Source organism: Protomyctophum bolini (assembly GCF_963924005.1).
Source record: "Protomyctophum bolini genome assembly, chromosome: 4".
Classification (NCBI taxonomy): Eukaryota; Metazoa; Chordata; class Actinopteri; order Myctophiformes; family Myctophidae; genus Protomyctophum; species Protomyctophum bolini.
The window spans coordinates 2,380,061-2,394,338 of record NC_137865.1 but is presented as its reverse complement, the minus strand read 5'-3'; the positions used below and the strand labels follow the sequence as shown (position 1 = coordinate 2,394,338).

The 14,278-nt window shown below is 43.4% G+C and overlaps 1 protein-coding gene across 1 annotated transcript in view; it reads right to left on the bottom strand.

Moving 5' to 3' along the window:
* Positions 1-313: 313 nt before the first annotated feature.
* ferry3 (FERRY endosomal RAB5 effector complex subunit 3) overlaps positions 314-14,278 on the bottom strand; it is a 37,550-nt gene continuing 23,585 nt past the window's right edge. The window contains exons 9-14 of the mRNA XM_080762628.1: positions 13,731-13,859; positions 11,796-11,864; positions 8,643-8,845; positions 4,440-4,497; positions 3,803-3,870; positions 314-727 (exon numbers count right to left, since the gene is read on the bottom strand). Coding sequence (XP_080618754.1) covers positions 635-727; positions 3,803-3,870; positions 4,440-4,497; positions 8,643-8,845; positions 11,796-11,864; positions 13,731-13,859 — 620 coding nt within the window. The 3' untranslated portion in view covers positions 314-634. The remainder of the gene's footprint in view (positions 728-3,802; positions 3,871-4,439; positions 4,498-8,642; positions 8,846-11,795; positions 11,865-13,730; positions 13,860-14,278) is intronic.

Below are 14,278 nucleotides of genomic sequence, written 5' to 3'. Positions count from 1 at the left end.
AAAGAAAACCGACCACCCCCGGCCTTTCTGTCGGGGGGAGTGGCTGTGCGTCGTTAATTATGTCCATTCATATTTGATACAGCCCAGTTTATCTGTAGAAAATGGAATTAATGTGGCCGCGAAAGCCACGAAATACGTTTTGAAATATCCATGGAAAAATGAATGGAGAATTATCTTCCGGTGCCCTCGCAGGTGTTAGCATTATGGTATGCTTTAGCCGTTGAAAAATAGCAGATCTACAAGCTCATAGCGCGCCACCGAGTGGCGCGCTACGAGCTTGTAGGTCTGCTATTTTTTGAAAAACCGAAGAACGACTGACATATAGAAACATGAGCTTTTTCAGAAAACTGTCAGGATGTAGAAGACATTTTTTTTAATCTGATCTCAGGTCAGAATGGGTTAAAGCAGGGATCCCACAGGCTGGGGGCAGTGCTAGCTGGGGGCCAATGGAGGACGAGGGTCTCCCTTCAGTGCTAGCTGGGGGCCAATGGAGGACGAGGGTCTCCCTTCAGTGCTAGCTGGGGGCCAATGGAGGACGAGGGTCTCCCTTCAGTGCTAGCTGGGGGGCCAATGGAGGACGAGGGTCTCGTGTCAGTGATAGCTGGGAGGCCAATGGGAGGACGAGGGTCTCCCGTCAGTGCTTGGAGGTCAGGGTCAAGGTCGAGGACACACGGAAGATCTGAGGCAGCATGTTGCTCAGCTGGTAGAACATTTCTTCTGAGATGCTCTGAGGAACGCACGCACGTACAGGCACACACGCATACATACATGCGCGCACGCGCACACACACACACGCACACACACACACACACACACACACACACACACACACACACACACACACACACACACACACACACACACACACACACACACACACACACACACACACACACACACACACACGCACACACCCATTAAAGCCACTCTACGCAAATACAAAAAAACACTAATTGTAATGTTTTGTGTATATACAGCTAGTGTTAGATCGGTATTAAAGTCGCTTTAAGTGTTTTTTCCCCCCGTTTATTCTGTTACAGTAGGTAACTTTTTGCGGCTTTCGCCTTTATTTTATAAAGGAACCCCCCCCTCCCCCCAGGGACCCCCACACGGAGTTGCACCACTCACTTCACACAGGTGTGATTTTTTTATAGAGAGAGACAGACAGTAAGTATAGGCTGACAGGAAATGTGGGAGAGAGAGATGGATACGCAGCGAAGGGCTGTCGGGATCGGGGGTCGAACCAGACTCGGACTATACCGTTCCAGACCCACAGGGTCCCGAAACGGTTGAGTACAGTACAGTACTGTACGCTGTACTGTACTGGCACACCCGAAATCACCATATACAGTTAATATGTGTGTGTGTGTGTGTGTGTGTGTGTGTAAGATGTAAGTGTGTGTGTGTGGGTTAGGTTGCGCACAGGTGGTGAAAAACAACCATGCTGTTTTCGTGCTCATATATATATATATATATATATATATATATATATATATATATATATATATATATATATATATATATATGGGGCACAAATTGGGTTAAAAACACTAAACAAGCAGGGGGAACGTCTTCCTCCATTGAGCTACTATAGGGACAGCATGGCTGACGTTAAAAAAATGCAAAGCAAAGCGTTTCTTTCACTGCCGTGCTCAAAGCCGGCCGGGTTTCACTTTCTCTCCGACGGAGCGCGCGATGAGTGATCAGACTATAGCACGCCTTTCATTCTAATAAGCCAGGCTTCATTGTGCCACATTTGCGGGCTTTCGTGCCCACGGGCCACAGACACACAAATATTCTGCTTTATTATGCCTTGTATATAAGAATGACCCCTGGAGACATGGAATATGATTTATGGAATGCTTTGTGTCTGCTTTCAAAGGCTTCTCGGTTCAGAAGAACGCCAGGTGTTGCTTTCATGATGTTCTGCATGACACTAGCGGGCGTTGGGTGAAAAATGGATATCGTCGCTGTCAGCTTTAAAAGAAAAAATGTTTCTCAGAAATGAACGTCCTATTTTATACTTAACCCATTCAGGCCTGGTGCTCAATATTTCATATCAAGGACCTCAAAAATTATATGTAATTGGCCGCCATCCCCATCTGAAAAATATGTTGTTCCAGGGACTCCCCAGAAGCAAAGATTGGAGTTAAAAAACGTTTGCTCTGAAAGAATATATATTCAAAGATTTGTGCCACATAAAAAAAAAATAGCAGACCTACAAGCTCATAGCAACGGCACTCGCGCTATGAGCTTGTAGATCTGCTATTTTTTTCAATAGCTAAATTATAACATGATGATGCTTAAAACACCAAAAGGGGTTGACGCCCAGAATGGGTTAAGACGTGTCAGTGTTGCACAAAAGCAGCAGAAACAGCCGATCTACAAGCTCACTAGGGAGTTGCGATGTGACGTGCTGTGAGATTGCAGATCGGTTATTTCCGCGTAAAACGTAAAAGAAGTGTGATAAAGTAATGCAATATGACCGATTCCTCAGCTGGTCCATATAAAAGGTGTGATTCACCACCTGGTCTAGGGCATTCACTTCTAGTAATTTTTACCAGTCGACTAGTTGTTTATTTTAATTGTTTTGTGTACATTGGTGACTAACTATAATCTACCTGATCTTGAGGCCTAATTACTTTTTTTCTCACCGACTAGTCGCTTAAAGCTCTAACCTAACTAAATGTGTGATTCCTCACCTGGTCTATACAAATGTGTGATTCCTCACCTGGTCTATATAAATGTGTGATTCCTCACCTGGTCTATATAAATGTGTGATTCCTCACCTGGTCTATATAAATGTGTGATTCCTCACCTGGTCTATATAAATGTGTGATTCCTCACCTGGTCTATATAAATGTGTGATTCCTCACCTGGTCTATACAAATGTGTGATTCCTCACCTGGTCTATATAAATGTGTGATTCCTTACCTGGTCTATATAAATGTGTGATTCCTCACCTGGTCTATACAAATGTGTGATTCCTCATCTGGTCTATATAAATGTGTGATTCCTCACCTGGTCTATATAAATGTGTGATTCCTCACCTGGTCTATATAAATGTGTGATTCCTCACCTGGTCTATACAAATGTGATTCCTCACCTGGTCTATATAAATGTGTGATTCCTTACCTGGTCTATATAAATGTGTGATTCCTCACCTGGTCTATATAAATGTGTGATTCCTCACCTGGTCTATATAAATGTGTGATTCCTCACCTGTTCTATATAAATGTGTGATTCCTCACCTGGTCTATATAAATGTGTGATTCCTCACCTGTCCATTATACATGTGTGATTCCTTACCTGGTCTATATAAATGTGTGATTCCTCACCTGGTCTATATACATGTGTGATTCCTCACCTGGTCTATACAAATGTGTGATTCCTCACCTGGTCTATATAAATGTGTGATTCTTCACCTGGTCTATATAAATGTGAGATTCCTCACCTGGTCTATATAAATGTGTGATTCCTCACCTGGTCTATATAAATGTGTGATTCCTTACCTGGTCTATATAAATGTGTGATTCCTCACCTGGTCTATACAAATGTGTGGTTCCTCACCTGGTCTATATAAATGTGTGATTCCTCACCTGGTCTATATAAATGTGTGATTCCTCACCTGGTCTATACAAATGTGTGATTCCTCACCTGGTCTATATAAATGTGTGATTCCTCACCTGGTCTATATAAATGTGTGATTCCTTACCTGGTCTATATAAATGTGTGATTCCTCACCTGGTCTATACAAATGTGTGGTTCCTCACCTGGTCTATATAAATGTGTGATTCCTCACCTGTGGGACAATGAACTGGACGGTCCGTGAGATGCCTCCATCCCATGACGCCATCTCCATCATGAAGCCTAAAGAAAACCCGAAAGCACCGTCATATTACGGGGCGTTGATGGCGTCATTATATGTAACTGCACAACTGACACAATGCTGGAAACCTATAGAGCCCGAACCCATGGCAGAGTTTAGGAGGAGTGATAACTCTTGTCCACTAGTCCCTTCCTAACATTTTAGTATAGTTTTTAATTGTTGACGAAATCGTCAGTATTAGTCTTAGTTTTAGTCACCCTAGTTTAGTTTTCCCAATTCATATAGTTTCCATTTAGTTATCCCCCGCCCACCCCTTTCCCCCCCACTGTATGTTCATTTTCCCTTTTTACCTCCTTTTATGATGAATTCCTGTTCTGTTCTTGGACTACATAGAAGTGTCTATTTGTACGTCTCTAAATGTTTTGATGAATTGAACATGGTGGACCCTCTTGTAAACAAGTGTAATGCTTAATTGTGTCGTCCACTCACATGTTAACAGTCTTTGTATTGAGTTTGAGTTTGTGCTTGAAATGTACTGTAATTCTGCAAACTGTTGATACATATTTCAATCAATCAATCAAAATGTAACGATGGGATTTCAATGTCTTACCTTTGACACATTTGAACACCAGCTCGGCCCTCTTCAGACACCACGGAATGGTCATCTCCTACAAAACGATATCATAATAATCATATCATATCATAATAATAATAACCCATTTAGACCCCGGGGACGATTCTACAAAATGTCTTCTAGAATCCTGACAGTTTTCTGAAAACTAAAATCTATGTCAGTTGGTTCTCAAACTACTTCACGTCAAGGACCCCTAGAATTATCTGTATTTGGCATCTGAAAATATGTAGTTCCATGAGGGGCCGCCCCCGGAAGCAAAGATTTGAGTTAAAAAAACGTTCGCTCTGAAATAATATATTATATTCTTTTGCACCACATTTTCACAATTTTTCCAAAAATATCAGACCTACACGCTCGTAGCGCGGCACTCGGTGCCGCGCTACGAGCTTGTAGATCTGCTATGTTTCAATAGCTAAAGTATAACGTAAATGCTTAAAACACCTAAAGGGGTTCCCGTTTCGGAATGGGATAACCAATCACTTCACAGATTACCTAATGAGATTCAAGACGGTGGTTCCCAACAACCTTCCCCAGGATACACTCCACTTGAAAACACTGAAAACACACATGTTATTAAGCGCTGAGATGGGTGGGCTTGAAAAACATGGCAGCCAATAGGCTTTTTTTCCGCTCTTTTATTTATTTTTTCCTGAAAAGTAACTGTTTTGGACATTGGTTGTAATGTGGTCCAGCGTTTCCCTCTGGGTCACATGCATTCCTCCTGTGTCCACCAGTCCAAACATTCCTTCTCTCAAAGCATGGCGGTGGGCACTTCACTCCTCCACTGCTATGTGGCTTCTTAGACGAACCACGGCTGGCCTTAGAATAGTGCTTCTCAAAATCTGCAAGGCATGGTAGGCATTTATAGCAGACACTCCAGTCTAGTCTTTATCCGGAGGAACTCACAGTAAGCAATGTAAACACACACAGCACTGACGAAGGTCTGAGGACCGAAACCATTTGCTTTTTAATTGCACCAGAGCACAGAGCACCATGAGCACAGCATCATAAAATAAAATAAAATATATTTAAGTATATAAGTCTCAGTCTAGAAGTTTTACTTATTTTTCTATACGGTGAGCGGGTCTTTTCCTGTCAAAGTTTCCCTTATGTTTTTGAGACCACCGCTACCGTAGTCAAGTTTGAAGAAAAAAAGGACGAAGAAAGGTGGAACCGTTTTCTCAGTGCTTCAACACACACACACACACACACACACACACACACACACACACACACACACACACACACAGAATGCGACACAAAGTGACGATGCAAAGATGATGCAAAGTAGGATCATGGGTAAACCTAAAACCCTATAGCATCAGTCTAAAACAACAACTATAGGATGGCCGGTCAAAAAAAACTGAACCTGGCTAAATAACAATAATCTAAATGACATTTTCCTCTTTGCATACGACTGCAAGGTCGTCAAGGCTGGTGCTACGCCGGGCTAAAGTGGAGTCTGAAGAGGTGAGTGTTCGGAATTGCGGCGGAACATTGCAGTTCCAATTGCAATGGGGAGTTTGTTAAAGGCTAAACTTATAGCATTGTATGCAGACATATAGAACTCTAGTGTATACCAGTGGTTCTCAAAGTGGGGTCCGGGGACCCCCCAGGGGTCCTTGAGGTAGTTCCAGGGGGTCCCCCAGCTACATTATAGTTTGGAACCAAACTCTGAGTACGTATGGGGTCCGCGGGCTAATTAGTGTCAATTTGGGGGTCCTTGACATGAAAAAATTAGTAATCTTAGTACAGTAATTAAACTGTAATTGTAATTGTTTAATTGTAATTCTATTGTTAGATGGATGTTATAGGCTCTCAGCCTTTTTTATGATCCGTGATGACTATTTCTATATGTACAGATATTTGGTGTCATCATCACCTTGTTGTTGTTCTTGCATACTGTAAATTGCTCTGGATTAAGAGAGTCTGCAGTATGCCGAAAGTTGTAAATTGTACAATATAAACCGTGTGAGAGATCACTTTAAAAAGGAGTGGGGGTCACCCACAAAATGACTTATTGTCTATGAATTGAGTCTCCGAGCAGCCATCTCCAGCCGTCCTAAAAATTATTGGCTTCCGAATGCAACGAGGGGGGGGGGGGGGGGGGGACTAAGTTAACCTTATATTATATTATATTATATTATATCGGCCGCACCTTGTGAGTTTGTAGATCGGCCATTTATTTTATTTACGGCAGCAGCAGTCATGACAAACAATGAAACTCGTTCCGGCCACTCCAGGCCTTCAAATAATTTCAGACGGAGGTCCACACAGCACAAGGACATATTAATCCGCGAGGGTCGATCCTTCACATGAACACGTCGGAAGAAGCAGTGGATCAAAGAAGAAGAAGAAGAAGAAGAAGAAGCCGCTATACATTCCTGGCGGCGTGGAGAACAAACTCAAATAGCTTTTGGGTTCGTAAACAAACGGTGTTGGTTGGACGAGCAGGCAGACGTGCCGTGACAGGAGCAGCACATCGTGCAGTCTGTCTGTCTGTCAGTCAGTCAGCCAGCCCAGGGCTTCAGTTCATTCCGTCTGTCTGTCTGTCTGCCCAATGCGTCAGCTCATTCTGTCTGTCTGCCCAATGCGTCAGCTGAGTTCATTCTGTCTGTCTGTCTGTCTGTCTGTCTGTCTGCCCAATGCGTCAGCTCATTCTGTCTGTCTGTCTGTCTGTCTGTCTGCCCAATGCGTCAGCTCATTCTGTCTGTCTGTCTGTCTGTCTGTCTGCCCAATGCGTCAGCTCATTCTGTCTGTCTGTCTGCCCAATGCGTCAGCTCATTCATTCTGTCTGTCTGTCTGTCTGTCTGTCTGCCCAATGCGTCAGCTCATTCTGTCTGTCTGTCTGTCTGCCCAATGCGTCAGCTCATTCTGTCTGTCTGTCTGTCTGCCCAATGCGTCAGCTCATTCTGTCTGTCTGTCTGCCCAATGCGTCAGCTCATTCTGTCTGTCTGTCTGTCTGTCTGCCCAATGCGTCAGCTCATTCTGTCTGTCTGTCTGTCTGCCCAATGCGTCAGCTCATTCTGTCTGTCTGTCTGTCTGTCTGCCCAATGCGTCAGCTCATTCTGTCTGTCTGCCCAATGCGTCAGCTCATTCTGTCTGTCTGTCTGTCTGTCTGCCCAATGCGTCAGCTCATTCTGTCTGTCTGTCTGTCTGTCTGCCCAATGCGTCAGCTCATTCTGTCTGTCTGTCTGTCTGTCTGTCTGCCCAATGCGTCAGCTCATTCTGTCTGTCTGCCCAATGCGTCAGCTCATTCTGTCTGTCTGTCTGTCTGTCTGTCTGTCTGTCTGTCCAATGCGTCAGCTCATTCTGTCTGTCTGTCTGCCCAATGCGTCAGCTCATTCTGTCTGTCTGTCTGTCTGTCTGCCCAATGCGTCAGCTGAGCTCATTCTGTCTGTCTGTCAGTCAGTCAGCCTAAGGCTTCAGTTGTTATGGGGACCGATTCACAGATTCAAAGACTTTTCTCTCCACATCAAAGAGTATTAACCGTGTGTTCAGGTTCAGGTGTCTGTCTGTCTGTCTGCATGGACCAGCAGCAGTGGTACGGTGATGGTGGTGACATAGTATAATTACCTCAGTCATGGTGTGCACTAGGGCATTCGCTTCTAGTCATTTTTACTAGTTGACTAGTTGCCTAGTTTACTAGTCGACTAGTTGTTTAACCCATTCTGGACGGGAACCCCTTTTTTGTGTTTTAAATAAATAAATAATGTTATACTTTAGCTATTGAAAAATTGCAGATCTACAAGCTCGTAGCGCGCCACCGAGGTGGTGACATATTAGTATAATTACCTCAGGCATGGTGTGGACCAGCAGCAGTGGTACAGTGATGGTGGTGACATAGTATTACAATTACCTCAGACATGGTGTGGACCAGCATCAGTGATGTGGTGATGGTGGTGACATAGTATTACAATTACCCCAGACATGGTGTGGACCAGCAGCAGTGGTACAGTGACGGTGGTGACACATTAGTATAATTACCCCAGACATGGTGTGGACCAGCAGCAGTGGTACGGTGATGGTGGTGACATAGTATTACAATTACCTCAGACATGGTGTGGACCAGCATCAGTGATGTGGTGATGGTGGTGACATAGTATTATAATTACCTTAGACATGGTGTGGACCAGCAGCAGTGGTACGGTGACGGTGGTGACATGGTATTATAATTACCTCAGACATGGTGTGGACCAGCAGCAGTGGTATGGTGATGGTGGTGACGTCGTGCGTGCAGCACACCTTCAGGATGTTCCGCAGGCCCATGATGGCCGGGTCCCGCGCCGTTATGTTCCCCGAGCGGATGTTGTCGTCCACGCACAGGTGGAACACCGCGTGCAGCTCGGACAGGTTGCAGTGGCGCGAGATGTAGAACTCGCCTGTATAGGAGGACGTAGCTCGTTACGTTTTCTTGACCTGATCTTGAGGCCTATACAAAAAAAATATGTTTTACTTATCAACTGCTACCAACAAGGTCGACTAGTGGATTTACTAGTCGACTAGTTGCTTATTAGGTTCCCAAGTTGCATCGTACCCAAGTACTAGTAGGCTAGGGCATTAAAGGACCACTTCACCACTTTTCAACCTATCTTTATATAATAGTTCCTCACTAATAATCATGAAAAAATGGCACGATCTTTTCTACTCAGTCTGTGTCTCATAGGAGGGCTGTGGGCAGTTTAGAAACCGTCTTCCAGTGACATCATCATCAGGCAGATCGTTTTTTAAACAAGATTGTTTTACAAAAATGTTTAGATTTTCATTATCGTGAGAACGATGGCTTCCATTGTCGCATTGCAACTTGTCAGGACTAGAAAGCCTGCCGTTTTTATTAGCTTGTATTCCCCATCGATGATGTCACTGGAAACGGTTTCTGAACTGCCCACACAGCCCTCCTATGAGACACAGACCAAGTAGAAAAAATATTATGCAATTCTTTCATGATTATTAGTGAGGACCTATTATATGAAGATAGGTTGAAAAGTGGTGAAGTGGTCCTTTAATGCCCTAGCCTACAGTACTTGGGTACGATGCAACTTGGGAACCCAATAATATACCTGTTGTCATAGCACCCATTTTAAAGGAGAATTCCATGCTAGAATGCTTTCTTATCTTTCTTTGTAGTTGTCACGTCTCCATCAAAGAGGTCCAGGTGTTTTTTTGTGCAAAAACTCCTAATTGGCTATTTCCCCTACCATAAGCCCTCAATGAATTGCATTGCATTGAATGGGAATTGAATGGGGCTATGGGGTGTTATGCTAGTTCGCTTATTTCCATCAAAATAAGTAGTAAAGTGTGCCGCTTGGGATATTATTTTCATTATGAAGAGAGGATATATACAAAGAAATTATAATTTTGAGCAATGGAAATTAGCAAATTGGCACAACACCCCATAGCCCCATTCAATTCCCATTAAATTCAATGCAATTCATTTAGGGCTTATGGTAGGGGAAACAGCCAATAAGGAGCTTTTGCACAAAATAACACCTGGACCTCTTTGGTGGGGACGTAACAACTACAAAGAAAGGTAAGAAAGCCTTTTAGTATGGAATTCTCCTTTAACTATCTGTCTGTGTCCCACATTGAGAACTCTCTATCTGTCCGTCTGCCTGTATCTGAAAAGAGTGCAAACTGCCTGCGAAAAGTGGACTGGTTAAGTAATCAACTGGCAGGTGTGGGGTTTGCCATGGCAATCAATTGGCTGAGGCAGAGGTTGGAAGTTGCACAGGTGAGGGGATTTAGCCTGATTAGGCCCACTGGCAGAGCCCGACGAGAGCCTCTTGTGGTGGTTCTGGAGAACCGCGGGTGCGACCGACTCGACACCACGCTCCCTGTGGTGGCGTGGAACGCGTGTGTGGAATAACTAATAATCATGAAAAAATGGCACGATCTTTTCTACTCAGTCTGTGTCTCATAGGAGGGCTGTGGGCAGTTTAGAAACCGTCTTCCAGTGACATCATCATCAGGCAGATCGTTTTTTAAACAAGATTGTTTTACAAAAATGTTTAGATTTTCATTATCGTGAGAACGATGGCTTCCATTGTCGCATTGCAACTTGTCAGGACTAGAAAGCCTGCCGTTTTTATTAGCTTGTATTCCCCATCGATGATGTCACTGGAAACGGTTTCTGAACTGCCCACACAGCCCTCCTATGAGACACAGACCAAGTAGAAAAAATATTATGCAATTCTTTCATGATTATTAGTGAGGACCTATTATATGAAGATAGGTTGAAAAGTGGTGAAGTGGTCCTTTAATGCCCTAGCCTACAGTACTTGGGTACGATGCAACTTGGGAACCCAATAATATACCTGTTGTCATAGCACCCATTTTAAAGGAGAATTCCATGCTAGAATGCTTTCTTATCTTTCTTTGTAGTTGTCACGTCTCCATCAAAGAGGTCCAGGTGTTTTTTTGTGCAAAAACTCCTAATTGGCTATTTCCCCTACCATAAGCCCTCAATGAATTGCATTGCATTGAATGGGAATTGAATGGGGCTATGGGGTGTTATGCTAGTTCGCTTATTTCCATCAAAATAAGTAGTAAAGTGTGCCGCTTGGGATATTATTTTCATTATGAAGAGAGGATATATACAAAGAAATTATAATTTTGAGCAATGGAAATTATCAAATTGGCACAACACCCCATAGCCCCATTCAATTCCCATTCAATTCAATGCAATTCATTTAGGGCTTATGGTAGGGGAAACAGCCAATAAGGAGCTTTTGCACAAAATAACACCTGGACCTCTTTGGTGGGGACGTAACAACTACAAAGAAAGGTAAGAAAGCCTTTTAGTATGGAATTCTCCTTTAACTATCTGTCTGTGTCCCACATTGAGAACTCTCTATCTGTCCGTCTGCCTGTATCTGAAAAGAGTGCAAACTGCCTGCGAAAAGTGGACTGGTTAAGTAATCAACTGGCAGGTGTGGGGTTTGCCATGGCAATCAATTGGCTGAGGCAGAGGTTGGAAGTTGCACAGGTGAGGGGATTTAGCCTGATTAGGCCCACTGGCAGAGCCCGACGAGAGCCTCTTGTGGTGGTTCTGGAGAACCGCGGGTGCGACCGACTCGACACCACGCTCCCTGTGGTGGCGTGGAACGCGTGTGTGGAATTTGAAGTCGGAGGGGGCGAACGGTTCTCGAGTTACGTGGATTACAACCGCCCGCACACGCACACGCACACGCACACACACACACACACACACACACACACACACACACACACACACACACACACACACACACACACGCACACACGTGGTGCATTTGTAGTAGGATTTGGTGGAAAGACAGGAGATGACAATATATAAATATATATTCCACTCACCTGGCAGGATGTTGGCAGGGTTCCTCTCTAGGTTTCTGCTCTTGTCATCTCCGCCGTTTCTCTGGACCTCTGCCAGGGAATCAAACCCAAACAATCATCACATCAATAATGTCAAGAGTACACACACACAATAGCTCATGAAAAAGGGGACATGAAGGTAGGATATTGATAAAATGATAATAAAAAGTAATACAAACACGTAAAAGATATCTTCTGGGATTTCACTTAATTCAAATGACTTTTTTTTTTTGTGTGATAATCCTCCTTACTATAGAGTGAGCTCAGCTGACCATATAAGGAGTTCCTCCCTATTCCCCCAGTTAACCCCTGGGGTAGAAAAACAAAAAACACTGGTTTTGGTTTTGGCTGGAGGGCCCCAGCCCTTACGTTCTCCAATAACAAGCTAAAACGTGAACCTTGTTTGAAAAAATAAAAACTAACGTTGTCCTTTAGAGTCCTGCTAAAGATCAAGCTTAAAGGGCTTACATTCTCTTGCGGAATCTGGCAACGCCGAGCAGTACCAAAACTAAGACGAAAAATGTTCGCCGACTACTTTTTTCCACCGACGAAAACGAAGTGGAAACTGAATGAAAAATAAGCCATGATGACTAAAACTAAGACTAAATATACTGACAATTTCATTTATACAACAAATAAAAACTAGACGAAAATGTTAGGAAGGGACTATAGTGGACAAGAGATCCAGTATAAGTCATCTTTACACCTGGTTGCATGCTGAAAATAGCCGATCTACGACGACTGTAGAGCTTGTAGATCAAGTGTAAAATCAGTCGTTACGACGGCATCAAGGCCCGCCGAAATACATTTTAGTCGACTAAATCAACTGTATATTTAGTCGACTAAAATCTCATGATATTTAGTCGACTAAAGCTAGACACTAAAACATTCCAGGTGACTAAAGGCTCATTCACACAGTCTGGGTCTTCGGTGGCGAGGTGACCACCGCCCCCCAGCCCTTCTCTCTGTTTTTACTCACCACCACCACAGCTCCGGTGGTCACCTCACCACCGGAGCGGTGGTCACCTCACCACCGAAAAGGTGGTCACCCCACCCCCGAAAATCCAGACTATGAATGAGCCTTTTGTATGTGTATAGTGTGTTGTGTTATCCCATTTAGACCGGAGGACAATGAAAATAAAATAAAAAGTCTTCTAAATCCTAAAGGTTTCTGAAAGATATATCTATATGTTTCTATATAAGTGACTCTCAACCTTTTTCATGGCAAGGATCCCCCCCCCCCAGAATTATCTGTGTTTGGCTGCGGACCCCCCCCCCCCCCAAAGATTTGAGTTAAAGGGTAAGACCACTTTTTTTGAGTTTTGGGTTGTGTAGTTACTTTGCCATGATGCAACTCCAAATGTGGACAAGAAATAAAAAAATACTGCTCCAGTGATTATAAATTGATAATTCAAAATATGCTCCTCATTGACTTACATTGTAGCTAAAACAGCTCTCAAAGTCACTCTTTTAGTATACGTAAACAAACACAAACAAAGTTGATTCAGACAATATAGACTCTATTATATAGACTCTATTATAACAAATAAAACCACATGAGTTTTGGTGATCACCAAAACTCACGTGGTTTTATTTTTTCATAAAAATGTTAGATTCCTGTTGATTTTACTATTTGAAGATCTGGATCCGGATCCACGGATCCAGTCCGGGTTTTCTTCCCAATAAAATCAACAGGAAGATAACATTTTTATGAAAAAATAAAACCACATGAGTTTTGGTGATGCTCTATAGCATATATAAGCTCATATATAAGCTCATAGCACGGCACTCGGTGCCGCGCTATGAGCTTGTAGATCTGCTATTTTTCAATAGCCAAAGTATAGCATAATGCTTATGAAACACCAAAAAAGGGGGTTCCCGTCCTGAATGGGTTTTAGGGGGGGGGGGTTCTCTCACCAGCCTGGTGCTTCTGCCTGCTGCTCCTCTGGGCTCGGGCGTACAGCACCACCTGCTGGACGACCTGCAGCTGCTCCTCCAGACAGGGGAAGTGGAAGTCGGTGCACTCCCTGGCCACCGTCGCAAACTCTGAAATGATTATACATCATTGTTATTCAATCATAAATCAGGTATAAAGTCGGTATGATGACACTACTAAAAAGCTTCCTTCAGGAAACCCACGTATACAGAGTTCAGTTGAACTTAATCATCACGCCAAAGGAGAAGAAAAAGAAAAAGAAAAAAGACAAAAAGACAGGTTCAATGACATTTCTGAATAAAAAGACGGATACAGACCAAACAACAAAGCATCAGTCAAACAGTACATAATTATATACATATGCATATTTCTTCCTTTTTTTTCAGACTTTCAGACTTTTTTTCAAACTTTTGTCAGACCTCTCTTGATGTCGCTGTATGAGTCAACTAGGTTAACTGACCTCTCTTGATGTCGCTGTATGAGTCAACTAGGTTAACTGACCTCTCTTGATGTCGCTGTACGAGTCAAC